This window comes from Psammomys obesus, unplaced genomic scaffold, assembly GCF_907164565.1.
Source record: "Psammomys obesus unplaced genomic scaffold, mPsaObe1.curated_primary_1811, whole genome shotgun sequence".
NCBI lineage: Eukaryota > Metazoa > Chordata > Mammalia > Rodentia > Muridae > Psammomys > Psammomys obesus.
The window spans coordinates 1,973,108-1,989,644 of record NW_026595981.1 but is presented as its reverse complement, the minus strand read 5'-3'; the positions used below and the strand labels follow the sequence as shown (position 1 = coordinate 1,989,644).

Here is a 16,537-nt window from a genome sequence, read left to right as displayed (position 1 = left end):
CCCCGTGACAGGGACACACTGGGAGATCAGTGTTTCTGCCAACTGTCCACCTTCTCTTGAATTTCAGGTTCTGATTTGTGCTGAGACACGATTCAAGCCTGTAAAGCTCTTTGGCAGAGGGAGCCAGGACTCCATTTGAACAACTAAAACTCCAGGCAAGTCCCAGCTCTCTAGCTTGAGGAACGCTTTCTGAGGTGAGGCATGCCACCTCGTGGCCAAGGCCGCTGCTGCAGCGGGCTCCCTGCAAAGCGAGGCGGAGTCTCACACAGCCTCTCAGCCATTGGCGTGGACTACTCTATTTTATTCCTGTCTCCTAGGGAAACGGTGACAGAACACTCACTGTTCTTAAAAGTGAGGATCATGATAGTGATTTTTCATCTTCACTCAGCAAGAATTTAACCAGAAGTACTTCCCTGCAGTCAGTTCCTTAGGGACAGTCTGTCCCATCTTCTCCATCCCCAGGCTAACATCTAACACCAACCATAAAGCATTTGACAACTCCAGTTAACCCTCTCGCACTCAGGATGGCAAAAAGACTCCACACTGCACCAAGCCAGTGCCATTCTTCTTGAGGACGCAGGTTCTTCTATCATTGACTTTTATTTTGTGACACAGTGCAGGAAAGTGGCTTTATGCTGGCAAGATGTGCTTGCTTCCTTTTACTGCCTTCTGTTTCTTTAGCACGTTCTAAGGTGTTGAGGGGAGACTAAATGTCAGCAGGCTAGAGTGGTGTGAATTCTCCAGGATGCCTTCTAGACCCAGCCTGCTGTGACAGTCACTACAGGCCTCCTCAGCTCCCATTGGTTTGCCAACTGTGTCCCCAACCTTTGTGGGAAGCAGTAAAGTAAAAGGCTTTGGGCTCTTCTGGCTTCTAAAAGCTGACAAGAGACTGAGGGCCTCAAGAATCCGTGTACTAACTACATCAAACATTCGTGCGGTACCCTGGGTGGGCCCAAGTAGTATTTATCCTGGAGGACACAGCTAACAAAACTGAAAACTACCAGTACTCTCTCCTAAAACACCCCAAGGCCATGCCATCTGTCACTTGCCGCATGGAATTTTCTTGCCATTTGGTTCTCCCAAGAGTTTTACTAGAGTTGAAAGAACAGAAAGGGAAGGGGGCTGGCTCTGTGGTTTCTCTTGGGCATGCAGCAGCTTGTTCAGCCTCCCCTAGCAAGCAGCTAAAGGGATCCTAAAGGAACGCAGTCCCTGGAGCCACTGTGCCCGAGACATGCGGTACAGCTTCTTTCTGGGATCCTCAACTCGAAGCCTGTTGTTTGTGGTTGCAGAGCAATGTTTAGAACGGATGCCACTCCAGCATCCCTACCCCTTCCCATGGTCACTCAGCAGATGCTACTGCCAGCTTTGCTCTTCTCCCTGGCTATATGCTGGGAGGCTAAGGATCCAGCTTGTCCCTGGGGATGTGAGAGCAAAGCACTCTGACCAGTGCTTTGTGAGGCAGTCTGACCAGAGCCTCAGCACCCTGACCTCGAAGGATCTTCAGTTCACATACCCAGGGATGCCTCCAGATTTAAAAATTGAAGGTGTGTGTGTGTTTAAATTACATGAATATATGTGCCTGTTGTGCACATTTGAGTGCAGATACCTGAGGAAGCCAGAAGAGGAACTGGATCATTTGGAGATGAAGCTACAGGTGATCCTGTAAGCACTGGAAACTGAACTGGGCTCCTCTGAAAGATCAGTTAAGTGCTCTTAACTGCTGAGCCATTTTTCCAGCTCCTAAAATCATCATCGTTATTGTGTGTGCCATCTTGCTGACCCCCTAAATCACAGCATTTATCAAGCATCATATAAACTACAACTGGCAGCAGGGAGCTGGTAAGCAAGCTGGCACTTCTCCAACGGCAGCAGGTTACACTGAATTTTCAAACTCGGTTTCTATAAAGCCTTTTTTCATGGAGCGTCCTCAAAAATATGCCTGTAAAGCCAAGCCTGGTGGTGCAGACCTTTCATCCCAGCGCTCAGGAAGCAGAAGCAGGCGGATCTACGTTCAAGGCCTCCCTGGTCTATATAATGAGACTGTCCAGGCAAATATAGTGAGACCCTGCCTCAAAACAAACAACTTTGCAGGGGGCTGTGCTGACACCTGACGGATTACAAAGCCGTGTTACCCTTATTCAACCCCAGAAAATAAAAAAGTTAAATCTCAAAACTAGTGGAGATGGGAAATCTTAGGGAGAATGACTGGTCTGGAGAATTAGTTTTTCTAGAGGACACGGGTTCCGTTCCTGGCACCCACATGGTGGCTCATGACCAGTTCCAGGGAATCTGCCACTTCTTCTGACCTCTGCCAGGTACCAATCATACACATGGTAAACATACATGCAGTCAAGCACCCATATAATAAAACAGAATTTTGACCTTTGTTTTTTAATGAGGAACAGCAGAAACTAGTAGAAATTCCTATTTTCCTGGTACCACACAATGGCGGCAATGCCTACCTCCGGGCTCCTGTGTTGTCACTGTGGCCAGTCTTCTAGCATCGTTCCAGCAGAGCAGGAGCTGGAGGCACCCTCCCCTCGCACTGAGGATTTTTGCACTCCTTTAGTGGTAACTCCTGTCCCTGCTCAAGTCTTCCACCTTTATCCTCAGCTGCCTTTTCCCTTCAAAAAGCAGGATGCTTGCAGCCATGGCTGAGTTCAGGCTGTCTACACCAGGGACAACGGGGATCAGCAGTCTCTTGCCAGCAGTGCTCTCGGCCAACTGTAGGGATTCCAGGCTCACTCCCTGCGTCTCCCCACCGATCACCACAGCCGCTGGTGCTTCTGTCCAGTCCAAATCATAGCTCTGGACCTCAAGTTTGGGAAGCCAGTCTTTCCTGGCATTAGTGTCCAGGCCCTCCTCTTCATACTTGTGAAACTTCAGGAAGCGGCGATCACACGCCCCGTCTCGGTCACCGGTTGTGTTAGATATCTGAAACTGGCCATAGAGACCACAGTTGTCTGCCACATAGACTCGGGTGTCAGGGGTCAAGTGATTGGGCACTGCTTCCCACTCCAGGTTGTTCACGATGGGCACCTGGAAATGTGCCCCCATGCCTGCCCGCAGCACTTTAGGCTCCCAGGCATCCACACAGCCTAGAAAACAAAGCATACAATTTAGACTTTACAAAGGGAACTCTGAAGTGCATCGCTTTAATTCTAACCAGGAGATAAACCAAGAGTTTTTCCATTTCAGCCTTCTTCATTGCTGGTACCGAGTGCCTCCCACTTGATGACACTGACCAGCAAAGGGACTGGAAGTCTGATTGCTGCTAGTGCTGAAACAGATTGTCATCTCTTCCATACACAGGTGCCAAGGCCATTGCAAGGGATGCAATGGGGATTAAAATACTACCCTCAACTTCTAGGCACTCAGGGTATCAACTGGGTGATGGTACAGGTAAAACCGTACCTGAATCAGGTCACTGTAATAGCAATAGTAATTGATGTTAAAAAAGAGAGAGAGAAAAGCAAGAATGGGGTAAAAAAGAATGCTGTACAAAGTAGGGCTTTCTGGAAAAAAACACTAAACATCTAAGAGACCATGACACTGAGCTTGCTCCTGAAGGACAAGAGGATCTTGCTGGAGGGAGGTCCAGGCAGAGGACATAGACAGGGAGCTCATGGGCAGGGTGGGTAGGATGGGAGACCAGAGGCGGAAGGTGGCTACCGTTATGGAAGCAGAGAGCACTAAGCTGGGGAGCACAGAATTCTATCAAGAAGAGTCACCAGACAATTTGAACAAACTGTCAACAGCATCTGACTTTTTTAGAAGACCCAACTGACTTCAATGTTCAAAATGGACTAGAGCAGCCTCCCTAAACTAACAATGGGGAAATCAGAAAGAAGTTCAAGCAGCAATCCAGAAGAAAGCAGGAGCCCAAACTAGTTGGTAGTCCTTGCCACAGGCCCTCCCTCATACTGCAGCAAGAAGGCGAGAGGACCCTGCTCTGACATAGTACATGAAGGCCTAAGGGCTCCTCAGCATTGGCTGCCAAGCAGATACTGACCCCTCTTTGTGCCTACTCTCACCATGGCTAGCAGGAAGAGGGCATCTCACCATGAGTGTCACAGGTCTCCTCATTACAAGTTATTTTAAAAGTTAACTTGTCGAACTTAGGATAATACCAGTAAGACCAACTCTGAGAGAAGAATTAGACACAGAATGTACACAGGCCCAGACACATGCCCACCAGGGGCTTTCCCATGCATTACAGGGAGCAGAGATGGGAGCCAAGATGAAGGAAGGGACCACATGGGCCTAGATTTGTGACAGCATCTGTGTAGCCTCACTCCATCTAGTAAGGAGTGAGAAGAAGATGAGCGTTCCTTCCTCCTATCCTTGACACGGGCATCACACCAAGAGCCAGTGGTAACAAATGAAGACTTACCACCTAGGCTATATGAACACATTTCCAAAACCACGCCTGCTATCAGAAACTTCAACAATGGAGTGAGTGGGGTACCGAATACGGAAGCCCAGAAACTAGGTCTCACACTGCCAGAGAACTGTATTTGGACAGAGTGTGTCACGGGAGAGTTGAAAGGAGCAATTTAGACAAGTCTCAGCAATGGCTTCACTATTAGTTTATATTTAATAGTAGCTTGTGTGTCTCTGATGAGTGACATGCTCCTTCCCCTCCACTCCCAGGGTGTACTAGGCATTCTAGACATGTCTCAACTGCTAGCCAGGTATGTTTAAAACCAAGCCTGTTAACCCCTTCTGGTGAGAACAGACACAAATGTAGTAGAGTAATTTGTGTGTGGCTGTGTAACTACCTTTCCCTGAGGCTAAGAAAAATGTACCGGGACTCATAATCACTCTGTGACAGCCTTCCTTCCACGGGATTTACAAGTCAAGGGTTAGGAAGGACTCATACACTCAACATTTGAGAAATCAAGAAAAACACAGGATCTAAGGCCAAGTATTAAAATTGACATGTAAACAATTAATGTATATTCATAAAATAGGAATATACTTCTTCCCCACCATTGACTTAAAATTCCAAAACAGCTCAGGTCTCAAAGTAAGTTGAAAAGATAAGTGACATTTACTGAATCCTTCTTTGTATCATTTCAAGTCATCTTAAAAAACAAAAACCAACCACATTACAGATGAGGGAACTGACACAGCACACTGCTTATGAGCAGGCAATTGGCGCGGGCAGAGCAGAGTCAGACCATGGGTATTTCTCCAGAACTCGGGCTCCCTTAAAAGCAGCCATCAAAGCCACTGGGTGAGACATGCATTTACCAGGCTGGAGACATAGCTCAGCATTACAGAGGACCTTACAACTTGGTGTTGAACCCACAGTGGGCAGCTCACAACCGCCTATAACTGCAGAGCCAGGGCATCCTGCACCTCTGACCTCTGCAGGTTCCTGCATTTCTATGTGTGCATGCCCACACAGACACACACGTGTACACATATTAAAAATAAAACAGACCTACAATGAAAAAGAGAGAGAGAGAGAGATGTCCTTACCTTTGGTGAGTAAGACTTTACTGCAGCCTGCTCCAGCTGCAGATCTCAGAATTGTCCCTAGGTTCCCAGGGTCACGGAGATTGTCACAAATCAACACCAAGGGCAGTGAATGGTGAAGCTGACTCTTCGGATATGTCATCTTAACAGAGTCAGGTTTGGCAAAAATCCCTGAGGAAACAACATAGGAAATTCGCTTGTCTGAATGAGCATGGAAATGCTTTGGTTTTTGTTTGTTTGTGTATTCTGCTTTATGTACTCACAATTACCTAAAGAAAGCAGGAATACACTATGATTGCAAATGTCGCACAACAAAAACTCTACCAGCGCTAACCCATCCTACTCCACCCGCTTCCAAACCATCTCCTTTCTGAACTCTATGCACCCACTTGTATTTGCACATTTTCCGGTGCTTTTTCACCATTGTTTGTGTGGTGGCAAATGCCTGGAAGCAGGAGTTTAAGGCTATCCTGATCTACATAACAACACTGTCACACACAAAAGAACAAGGGTTTGGGATGTCCTCGGCACTTGCTTAGCATGCACACAGATTTGGGGATGGTCTCTAACGCTTCCGGAAGCAGCAGAAACTGGACCAGAAATCAACTGTTAAAACTGACATTGGAGCTGAAAAGCTGACCCAGCAGTTAAGAATACCAGCAGCTTCACAGGCAGTGGGGGCGGGGGTGGTGCAGCCTTTAATCCCAGCACTCAGAAGGCAGAGGCAGGGAGATCTCTGTGAGTTCAAGGCCAGGCGATCTACAGAGCTAGTTCTAGGACAGCCAAGGCTACACAGAGAAACCCTCTCTCAAAAATAAACAAATAAATAAATAAATGAGCTAAAAAGGGAGACGAAAAAGAAGAGGAGGAGGAAGAGGACAAAGAGGAGGAGGAGCAGGCGCGGAGAACCTGAGTTCAAGTCCCAGGACTGGCCCCATGGCGCACAAGCGCAGTGTCGGGAGATCTAACGCCCTCTTCTGACCAGCAGGCACCGGCTCCCACATGGCGCACATGCACACACGCAGGCAAAGCACTCACACATACAGCTTTAAAGCTGAAAACTGGCGTCCATACAACCTCTCTCTGTAAGCAAAAACAAAACAACAAAACCTCATTTTGGAACCTTATGTTGTAATATTTTGTAATATGATACGTCAGAGCTTATCTCTTTCCATATTGACAGTTAAAGACTTAAAAATTTCCCTATTACAAACAAAACAAAACCATGCTACAACAATGAGTATTTATAGAGGATTCTCACTGTAGATGTCTGAACACTTCTCAGGGACAAACTCCTGTAAGTGCCATGGACAAACATGCACATACACTTTTTTTCAAGACAGGGTTTCTCTGTGCGGACTTGGCTGTCCTGAACTGACTCTGTACACCAGGCTGGCCTCGAACTCACAGCAATCCGCCTGCCTCTGCCTCTTGCATATATACTCTTAATGTTAACAACTGACACGGAACTGCCCTCCTCACAGGCTACGGTGCCCTATCCATGTCTAGAATGATAAATATTTGCCTCCTAGCTCAAAGCCTGCTTGATAGAGGACATGTGTACTTTAAATTTTTGCCTCTCCAATAGGAAAAAAAAAAAACTGAGTTCATTACTTTAATTTGCATTTCTCCTGATTACTAGGGAGAATTTGCATTCACCTAGCTACTTATGACTTAGGTTTTTGCTTTCTTTTTCCCAAATTGTCTTGATGCTATAACCTGTCTCCATTTTCCCACTGGGTTTTGGTTTTACTTAATTTGTAGGCTTAACCTAAATATTTAAACACTAGCCACATATCTTTCCTTCATTGCTTGTCTTAAATTTTAAAAAAATATATTCCCAGAAAATAAATTCATAAAGTAGTAACTCTTCTTCTAAAAGGCTTAGCCCAGAAGTACTTGGAGACATGTCTGCAAGGGCCCATACTGAAGGATTTGTGGGGGTAGTGAGGGCTGAGCCATTTGTAAGGTCTCCTGCTGGAAGTTTAGCAAGTTTAGATAGGGCTTACCTATCTAAACTAGTGACCCTTCCATCCTGTTTAATACAGCAGACACAAGTAGGCTGAGGTGCTTGGATAAATGAAAACCCTTAATGAACAATTCCCTCATTAATATGCTCTGCACTGTATCCTAAAGCACATGGTCTTCTGGACAGTATCTAGGGGGAAAGAGAGAAAATGGAAAAGCAGCTGAAGAGAAACTTGCAGTAATTCTCTGAGATGGCTCAGCAGGTAATAGGTACCTGCTGCCATGCCTGATGACCTGAGACGGATGTCCAGGACTCAGTTTCACAGTGGAGAGAGAAAACTGATTCCCACAGATTGTCTTCTAACCCATGTATGTATACACACAAAAGAAGTAAAAAGGTTTTTTGGGTGTTTTTTATTTTCTTGGAGGGGTGTTTTTTTGTTTGTTTGTTTGTTTTGAGACAGGGTTTCACTATTCTTCCTGACTGTCCTGTAGACAGCCAGGCCTCAAATGTAGGCCCCACTTGGCCTCAAACTCAGAGATCCACCTGCCTCTGCCTCCCAAATTCTGAAATTAAAAGGCACGCACCACCACTCCTGGCCCATAAAATGTGTTTTTAACAATCCATAAAACAAACAAACAAACAGAACTGGGTATGGTGGTGCACATGCCTGTAATCTCAGCAGTAAGGCAGTGAAAGAAGGAGCATCAATGTTCAAAATTATCCTCAGCTACATAAAGAGTTTTAAACCAGCCTGAACTACGTTTGCCAAAAACAAACAAAAGCCCCATAATTAAATATGAATGAGAAACTGGATCAGTTGCCAATAAGAATAACATTAAAACATACAGGCCCATGAAATTCTTTTTTTTTTTTTTTTAGACATAAGATTAGCCAATCACAACAGAACTGTGTTCTGATGCCCTGATGGCTGTAGGTGTACAAAGAGTACTCATATACATAAAATAGAGAAATCTTTAAAAAAGATTAGCCAATAACATTTTAAACTTGATTTAAATAAAATTTGTTGCCTTAAGCCAAGTATGAACAAGAAAGTCTAGGATACTACACTTGTACGTAACTATTGATACACTGTAACTCACTAACCCATTATTCCTTGCGGCGTTACTAGGTCCGACCAATCCTTGATATCCTCAAATTTCACCTTAATGAGGCTGACACCTTTCAGCTTATCTACCGGCAACTCCTTGACATACTCCAGACGGCTAAAGAAGAACACTTTTGGCACCGCTCCAGCCTTGAGAGCATCTGCAATCAGCCGGCGACCTTCCAGTAGGATCTTCCCTTGCTTTTCCCGAAACGGCCTGGACTTAACTATTGTCATCACGCTGCTGTGGGTGCAAACAGAGGATATGATTATCAACGTTCCTGTCATTAGGACACAAGTAGTTCTGACACACAGAGCTTGGCGGAGGCACAAACTTCAAAGACACCTATTTTCAAACTGTAGAAACGGCAAGAGCCAGAGACTCCGCCGTGAGGCAAGGAGAGAAACGGGAATGGTTGACAAGCCTCGAGAACACATCACCTTAGCCTCCTGTCCCCTGGAAAGGCCTTTTCGTAGCGAAGCCCTGCCTCTTCCCAGGGGTCAGGGGTCTGGGATGGGGATGTCTCAAGAGGGGCTTTCTGTCGCTGCTCCTGGGAACCGGCCTCAGGGACCTTGCGGGGCTGCTTGACAGGAGCGCGCTTCCGTTCCTCCACCTGTCCGGAGGGAAACAGCACTCTCACCGGGCTGCGTCGCAGCGCCCGGACCCAGCGCCGGGCTTCGAGGTCCCGAGTCTGGACCGCCCGCAGCAGCGGTGTCAGGGAGCACCACATGCCCCTCGCCAGCGCCGCCATCTTTACCCCGCCGCGCTCTACCTCACCCGAGCGCGGGCGCATGCTAGTGACGTCACCCGACGGTTTTTCCGGGTCTGTGGGCGGAGTGGCGCTCTGTCTTGAGTAAGACTCGGTTTTCAGGGTGGGAGTCATGTCCACGCGTCGAGCTCTGCACTTCGTCTTCAAAGTGGGGAACCGCTTCCAGACGGTGCATTTCTTTCGAGATGTCCTGGGGATGCAGGTGCAGACCGGGCCGAGCGGGGCTGGCGCGAGGCGCGGACGTGCTGGGGAGGGAGAGCGCGGCGGCCGTGCGGCCACCTCTGCCAGCAGGCGTCCGCAGGACTCCGCGGCGGCGCGGCGGCGTTCTCAGCTCTCGGGCTGGGAAGCCTTTGAAACGGGACTGACCTACCAGCTGTGTTGTCTACGCATGTTCACCTACAGCTCTTCACAAACATTTGTTCCCACTTGGGAAGGCGCATTGTCAAGCAAAACGTTATAAAGAGCCCCTTCCAGTTTACGGTTGAGCGGTCTCTTCTGCTCTGAAACGTTTGGGCTTGATCAGCAAATTCAAAGTTCGGCTTCCATCGGGGCTGTGGATTTAAAGTCTAGGTTCTGGGGGTGGAACCCTTGGTTTTGAGCATGCTAAGCAAGCACTTCACTGTCGCACTACATGAACATCCCCTGTCAGGGCATGATGAGCGAATGGTCGCTCTCGTAGGTACTCCTAGGTACTCAGGTTCTGTGTGTAAATCTCTGGGCTCTCGTCTGAACAGCCCAGGTTTAAGAATGAGGTCAGAATCACTGAAAGTGTATGAGAGGTTGAGGAGCTCTTGGTAAGCAGAATGCTTTGTAACAGTACGAATCCAGCTTAGTGTAGAGATGGTACAGAGGGTGAGGGGTACAAAGAGTTACTCAAGTCAGTCGGCACGAATTAATCACTCATAGAAAGAGCTGCTGTGTAGGGGCTGGAGAGATGGCTCAGCCTTTAAGAGGGATTGTGCTTCCAGAGGATGGGAGGTGGGTGGCTCTCAACCATCTGTAAATCCAGTTCCAAGGGCCCTGATATGTGGCAGGCAGGCAGGCAGGCAGATACACAAACACACACACACACACCTGCTGTTTCAAGGTACCGTGTTAAGTTTTTTTAAACAAATGTACAAATGACTTTGGTATTAGTTTCCATTTAGAGTACATGATGTGGGAATTTAGATTTATACCAAACAGTCACGGAAGTCAGAGTTTAGTGAAAGTCGTTATGATTCTATTTCTTCATTGATCAAAAGGTTGTGACGATTAAGCATGTTGTTGTACAGGTAGTAACTGACTCCGGTAGTTGTGTTCTGTAAAGGATTAGCTACTTTTATGTTAAAAATACAAAAGGAGAGCTTATTAACCTAGGTTATCAGGAAATAATTCATGGGAATCTTGCGTAAGTTGTCCTTGAAAGGTAGGATTTCCACATACCAAGATTAGAGGGAAGAGTTACACAAGAAGACCCGAATCCAGGATGTGCAGGTATTTGGGAAAGGACACTAATTTTGTGTTCATTTAGCTAGATGAGGGGATGGGATGTGAGAACATACAGGTTGGGGTTGTTGTGGTATTGTATTGAATATTATGTATGCAAAGCAATTTGAGTTTTATGCTGAAGTAAGGGGGAACTTGTGATGCCATCAAAACTATGCTTTAGAAGTATATTTTTTTTATGGTGGTATTAAGGAAAGAAATCAATTAAGTTTTGCGTTTTTGTTTTGTTTTGTTTTTTTCTTAGTGCTGGGGCAGGGCGGTAAGTAGCTCAGGTTGGCCTTGAACCTGATTTGCTTCTGCCTCCAGAGTACTGGAATTACAGGCATGTTTCCATGCCCAGCTAATAAAGATGATTTTTGTAATTTTTGAGAGAAGTAATGGATGTCAACAGGAGCAGTAACAATCAAACATTTAAAGCAGCTAAATGTGTTGGCCTATTCCTGCAGTCCCAGCAGTTGGAAGGCTCAAGGCCAACCTACACTAGACAGCAAGCCAAACTGTGCTACATAATGAGACAGTGTCTCAGGGGAAAAAGGAGGGTGGGGATGGGGAACAGAAACTAAGACACTGGAAGCCTTATGTATTCTAGGTCTTGTCTTACGTGTTTAAACAGGCTATCCATTTTCACCAGCATAGTTACTCTCACACTCCAGCTGAGACTGAGAGCCTCAAACAGCTTGCTCAGCATGTCACACTGCAGTCAGACTTCCCTAGTGCTAAACACACTTTGCTACCACAGGTGGCTTCCTACTCTAAAGAGATTTTATACCTGGTTAGGAGTGTAACTCTTTTGGGGGTGTGAGTGGAGGACAGGGTCTTACTCTGTATCCTTGACTGTCCTGGAATTCACTGTGTATGCGCAGCTGACCTTGAACTTAGAAATCCATCTGCCTGTACCCCCTGAGTGCTGGCATCAAAGGCATGCAGCACCATGCCATATTAAGATGTTTTTCTCTCTGTTACATCTAGACTAGAAGGTCTGTTTGTTTCTCTTAGTAAAGCTGTTTATGTTTATGTTCTGCCCTTTCAGTTTGTATAAATGTGCTCTGTACAACACGAGTACACCAGAAGTCCCAGCATGTCGATGCAGCGCTGAGGCAGAAGGATCATAGTTAGAGACCGATTGGGCTACACAGTGAGACTCAGTCTGTAAAAATTAAGGGCTGAGCGTGTTGCTCAGGAGTAAAGCGCTCGTGTAACACAAGTCTTTGGATTCCCCAGCACTCCAAAAAGTAAAACTTTACAATTTATTCTATTTTCTTTACTAGGTTCTACGCCATGAGGAGTTTGAAGAAGGCTGCAAAGCTGCCTGTAATGGGTATGATGCCTTGTATCTTAAAAAACTTAGGTTCTGAATAGCTCCAGAGCAGAACACACTTTCTCAAAGTTGAGTATAAGACAGTGGCATAAATAATAATTATTATTTATTAAAAATAAGAGTCAAGAAATAAGAGAAGCTGTTTGAATGGCAATGGGGAATCGCCCTTTGTTTTACAAAGCACTTCAGATACAGCAAGTAATTCTCCAGTACTCCAAATTCCAGTCAGTTATCTGTCTTTAGCTCAATTCCTTGTCTGTCTGGAGGTATGTGAGACCAGCTACAAATTGTAATGACCTCTCCTCCTGACCTCAGGGAAGCACTGCTTATGTTTACTGGCTTATTATAAAGAACTCAAATCAGGAAGAGCCAAATAGAGAAGCTATATGCAAAAGGGTATGGGAGACAAGAGGGGTGGCGGTTGCAATTGCTTCCGTGATCCCAGCAGCTCCATGGCTTTAACAACCCACAAACCTGTCAAATCTTGTCGAATATAGTTTTTTTTTTTTTAAACACAGACATATAGTGTTTACTCTCCCCTTTGCAAAGGTGAGTGTGGCTGAATATTCTGATCTTTTGGTCTTTTTGGCAACTAGGCAAATCTTCAAGCTATCTAGCCTTACCTTGATTCATTATCATAAACCCAGCTATTCTAGAGGAAGCTCAGAAATACAAGGCCCACTTATCAGGACATTCCAAGGTTATAGAGCTCTGTGCCAGGAATCCTAACAAAGACCAGATATTTTTTTCATATTTACTACAAGCACAAATAAATTTATGTGCAGTAGGGAAAGCAATGGCTAAGTGTCTTCTAAGCTTGGTATTCATGGCAATTTGGAAAGTTCCAAGGTCCTTTGAAATTTGTATGCTTACTCACTGATAGGCAAAGAAACTATCTGAAGTTAGACTGGAGTCTGCCTTTAGAGTTCCTTTTCCTACATTGTTTTTAAAGGTAACTAAAATCATTCCTTAAGTGAGTGCCGAATGGATATTGTGTGACAGTGCAGTCCACAGCTGCTGACAGCACCTTCAGAGGTCATCTCATCCTCATTTAGAATTTATGGGACCCAAAGGGACTGGCCCAAAAGTAGGAAGCAGATTTTTCTTGTGGTCACTGAGTTCATTTACTTTCATTTTTTTAGGCCTTATGATGGGAAATGGAGTAAAACGATGGTGGGATTCGGGCCTGAGGATGATCATTTTGTTGCAGAATTGACATACAATTATGGCATCGGAGACTACAAGCTTGGCAATGACTTCATGGTAAATATCACTCAATTCCGGCACATATCTGGGTAAGGCAGTCATAATAGTACAGGTTAGAAACAAAGCTGGCTTAAAAAAAGATTTTATGTGTATGAGTGTTTTGCGTGTATGTATGTAAGTCTGTATTTATGTGTACAGTGTGCATGCAGTATCTGAAGAGATCAGAAGGTGTCAGATTCCCTTGAACTTGAGTTAGAGATGGTTGTGAGCTGCCATCTGGGGGTTGGAAACTAAATCTAGGCCCTCTGCAAGAGCAGCCAGTACTCTTAACTGCTAAGCCATCTTTCCAGCCATAGGCGGCTGACTTTTTAAATTTGAAGTTGAAAATTGTTGTTAATGAGGAGATGACAATAGAGCAAGAGTTCAGAGGAGGGAAGGGAGTAAGGCTTATAGATAGAGGAGGAGTCTAGGTGGAGGAAAGAGCCTGTGCAGAGACCTAAACAAGATCTGGTTTAAGAAAATGCAAGGAATAGCTGGAATAGAGAGGGTGAGGGCAAAGTGATAGGAGATGGCTAAGAAATGACATGATAGATGGATATGGTGGCACATGACTATAATCCCAGCATTTACAAGGCTAAGGCAGGAGGGTTATGAGTTCTTGAGGCCAGTCAGGGCCACATAGTTAAGACCCTGTCTCAAAAGGGAAAATGTACATAGTGTTGGACCTTTCAAGAGCCATCAAGGGAAATAAAACCTTCCATGGATGCTTGAGAACAAGTTGTAAGATGCCTCTTGAAACAATTCCTTTGGCTACAAAGTAGATAATAGGTTCACAGAACAGAGATTGTTACAGTAGTCCAGGCTGAGCAAGGTTGCCTTTCCCAGAAGGCAGAATTACATGCTCTTGGCAACTTTATCTAAAGAGTGCCTTCATAAAGTACTTGTGTTTAAAATCCAAAAGTGGGTTCTGGATGTAGCTCAGTAGCAGAGCACTTACCTAGAATAAGCAAAACTCTAGGTTCATAAGTGAATAACTAAATCCAAATTGTCTCAAATGGATAGCTGTCCAGTCCAAGTAAGATCAAGATTTTTCTGCTTCAGTCTTGAAAACTGAAGAGATTGACTTTGGTATTAAATGGATTGCTGATATTTTAATTTCTTTCCTGTGATTTATAAATGTCTGCATCTGGAAAATTGGGAGAAAATATCTAAAACCCTCTTTTAAATCACTGTAAGACAATGCCAATTAACTCTTAGGTGGTTTTACCAAAGGCACTGGGGTTTTGGTTCCTCATCTTGTCCTGTAAAAGCTCTGTTGTAATGATGCATGTGGATGTCATTTGTCACAGGGAGTCACACTTGCTTCCAGCCAGGCTGTCAGCAACGCTAAGAAACTGGAGTGGCCACTCAGTAAAGTTGCAGAAGGGGTTTTTGAAACTGAGGCCCCCGGAGGATATAAGTTCTACTTACAGGATGGAAGTCCACCTCAGTCAGGTAATTACGCTGGGCCATGCAAAGCCTGTTTAATGGCACATTTGATGAAGATGGGAGAGTGCAGGGATGGAGTTCTTACTGTGTTATAGTTTTTCTATATTGAGAGGATGTATCTTTCCCAAGTCAGGGTTCTTGCCTGTATTCTGGGAAGTTTTTATACATTAGGTCTATATTGTACATTAGTATATAGCTACAGTGAATCTAGACTGGTTCTATTCTACAAATAATACTTTTTTTTTAAGGATATTGTTTCAGCAGCACATAACAGCAAACCCAACTCAAACTAGTTTGAGCAATAAGAGCATGTTTCAATTTCACAGAGTAGGTAGGAAGACAGAGGGTTAGTTGGTTCAGCAGCTCAGCCATATTAAGACCCCAGGTTTTCTCGGTGTTGTCCTCTCATGCTGTTACAGCTAGTTCCCACACTAGTCTGAGATTCTGGGTGCAGGTGGAGCTCTGTGCTCCCATGTTCACTTTGGGAAGGAGCCAGTGAACAGACTTTTTAAAGAGCAGAACAGACCTTTCTGGAATCTACTAGGTCACTCTGGTCAGATTTAATACCCTGCGCTTAATACAGGTGGGGTGTCCCTATTCCAAAGGTTCAAAAGAGCAGATTAAAAAAAAGGTTGTTTTTGTTTAAGACAAAACAACTTAGGGCTGGGTCTGGTGACACAGGCCTTTACTCCCAGCACTCTGGAGGCAGAGGCAGGCAGATCTCTCAGATCTGGGGCAGCCAGGGTTATACAGAGAAACCCTGTCTCAACAACAACAACAACTCTGTCTTAACACACAGTGTAGACTAACCTAGAACTCAAGGATCGTACTGCCTCAACCTCCAGAGCTGGACTATGAGGCTTGTAACCATGCTCTTTAAGCTTGAGATTCTACTGTTTGGATTTTCAGATTAAGGATACTCAGCTGGTAAAGTCCATACAAGTGTTACTCTGAGAGACTTCCGGTCCCAGGCATTTCAGATAAGAGGCGCTCAGTTTGGACTTAAAATGATGGCGAGTTCCACATTCCTTTTGCCCTTCACCATGCTAAGACCTCTGAGGCGTGAATTTCCTGTTGGTCTGATTTGGACTGCACTTGTCCCTGTGCTGCAGCCCTTCTGGCTCTGGGAAGAGTTTGAGCTACTTGCTCAATTCTAGGGAGTAAACTTAAGGTCTCAGGTGTGCTCGGCAAGCATTCCACCACTGAGCTCAGGTTCTCCAGGAACTTGGATTTGATGACTGTACAATTAGTCTCCTGGGAGGAGCCCCTGTGAGGAGCACTGTGGTTAGTCTTGGCACTGCTGCCTACAGATGGGGTGGAGGTGATGAAAACTGAGGGAGAATACCCTGATTTGGTCATAGGTGAGTCAGATGTAGTTGTACAACAGCTCTTTAGAAAGTTACCTTGGCCACACCCAGTGGCACAGATCTATAATCCCAGCTAGTAGGAGGGCTATAGGTTAAGGCAAGAAGACCTATTTGAACTACAGAAAAAGGCCAATCTGGGCAATTTATTGAGAGCCAATCTCAAAATTAAAAGTGGACAAAAATGTTTAGTGATAGAATGCTTGCCTAGCATTTGTGAAGCCCTAGGTAAAGTTCCTATATTGCAATAAAAAAGGAAGAGAAGGAAGGAAAAAGAAGAAAGAAAAAGAAAGAGAAGAAAGAAAGAAAGAAAGAAAGAAAGAAAGAAAGAAAGAAAGAAAG

General features: G+C 45.2%; 2 protein-coding genes across 4 annotated transcripts in view; one reads left to right on the top strand and one right to left on the bottom strand.

Moving 5' to 3' along the window:
- Positions 1–2,375: 2,375 nt before the first annotated feature.
- Positions 2,376–9,329, bottom strand: Mrm3 (mitochondrial rRNA methyltransferase 3). Of its 2 annotated transcripts, none has more exons than XM_055620008.1 (4): positions 9,003–9,329; positions 8,561–8,805; positions 5,488–5,655; positions 2,376–3,098 (listed from the first exon to the last, which is right to left on the bottom strand). In XM_055620008.1, the coding sequence occupies exons 1-4, from the start codon at positions 9,311–9,313 to the stop codon at positions 2,566–2,568; spliced, it is 1,257 nt and encodes a 418-aa protein (XP_055475983.1). In that variant the 5' UTR covers positions 9,314–9,329; the 3' UTR covers positions 2,376–2,565. The 2 variants fall into 2 exon arrangements, with proteins under 2 accessions (XP_055475983.1, XP_055475984.1); XM_055620009.1 differs by having other exon boundaries at positions 9,203–9,269.
- Positions 9,330–9,371: 42 nt separating this feature from the next.
- Positions 9,372–16,537, top strand: part of Glod4 (glyoxalase domain containing 4) — a 16,007-nt gene continuing 8,841 nt past the window's right edge. The window contains exons 1-4 of one of the 2 annotated variants that reach the window (XM_055620171.1): positions 9,372–9,533; positions 12,088–12,137; positions 13,280–13,400; positions 14,693–14,837. In XM_055620171.1, the coding sequence (XP_055476146.1) occupies positions 9,444–9,533; positions 12,088–12,137; positions 13,280–13,400; positions 14,693–14,837 (406 nt within the window). In that variant the 5' untranslated portion in view covers positions 9,372–9,443. Of the gene's footprint in view, positions 9,534–12,087; positions 12,178–13,249; positions 13,401–14,692; positions 14,838–16,537 lie in introns of those variants that run through there. The other variant, XM_055620172.1, reaches the window with a different exon arrangement.

Coding starts and splice junctions, on each gene's coding strand:
- Mrm3 (XM_055620008.1), bottom strand. CDS start 9,313: ATGGCGGCGCTGGCGAGGGGCATGTGGTGCTCCCTGACACCGCTGCTG. Junction 8,806..9,002: donor CCAGGGGACAGGAGGCTAAG/GTGATGTGTTCT, acceptor TTGCACCCACAG/CAGCGTGATGACAATAGTTA. Junction 3,099..5,487: donor TAAAGTCTTACTCACCAAAG/GTAAGGACATCT, acceptor TTTGTTTTCTAG/GCTGTGTGGATGCCTGGGAG.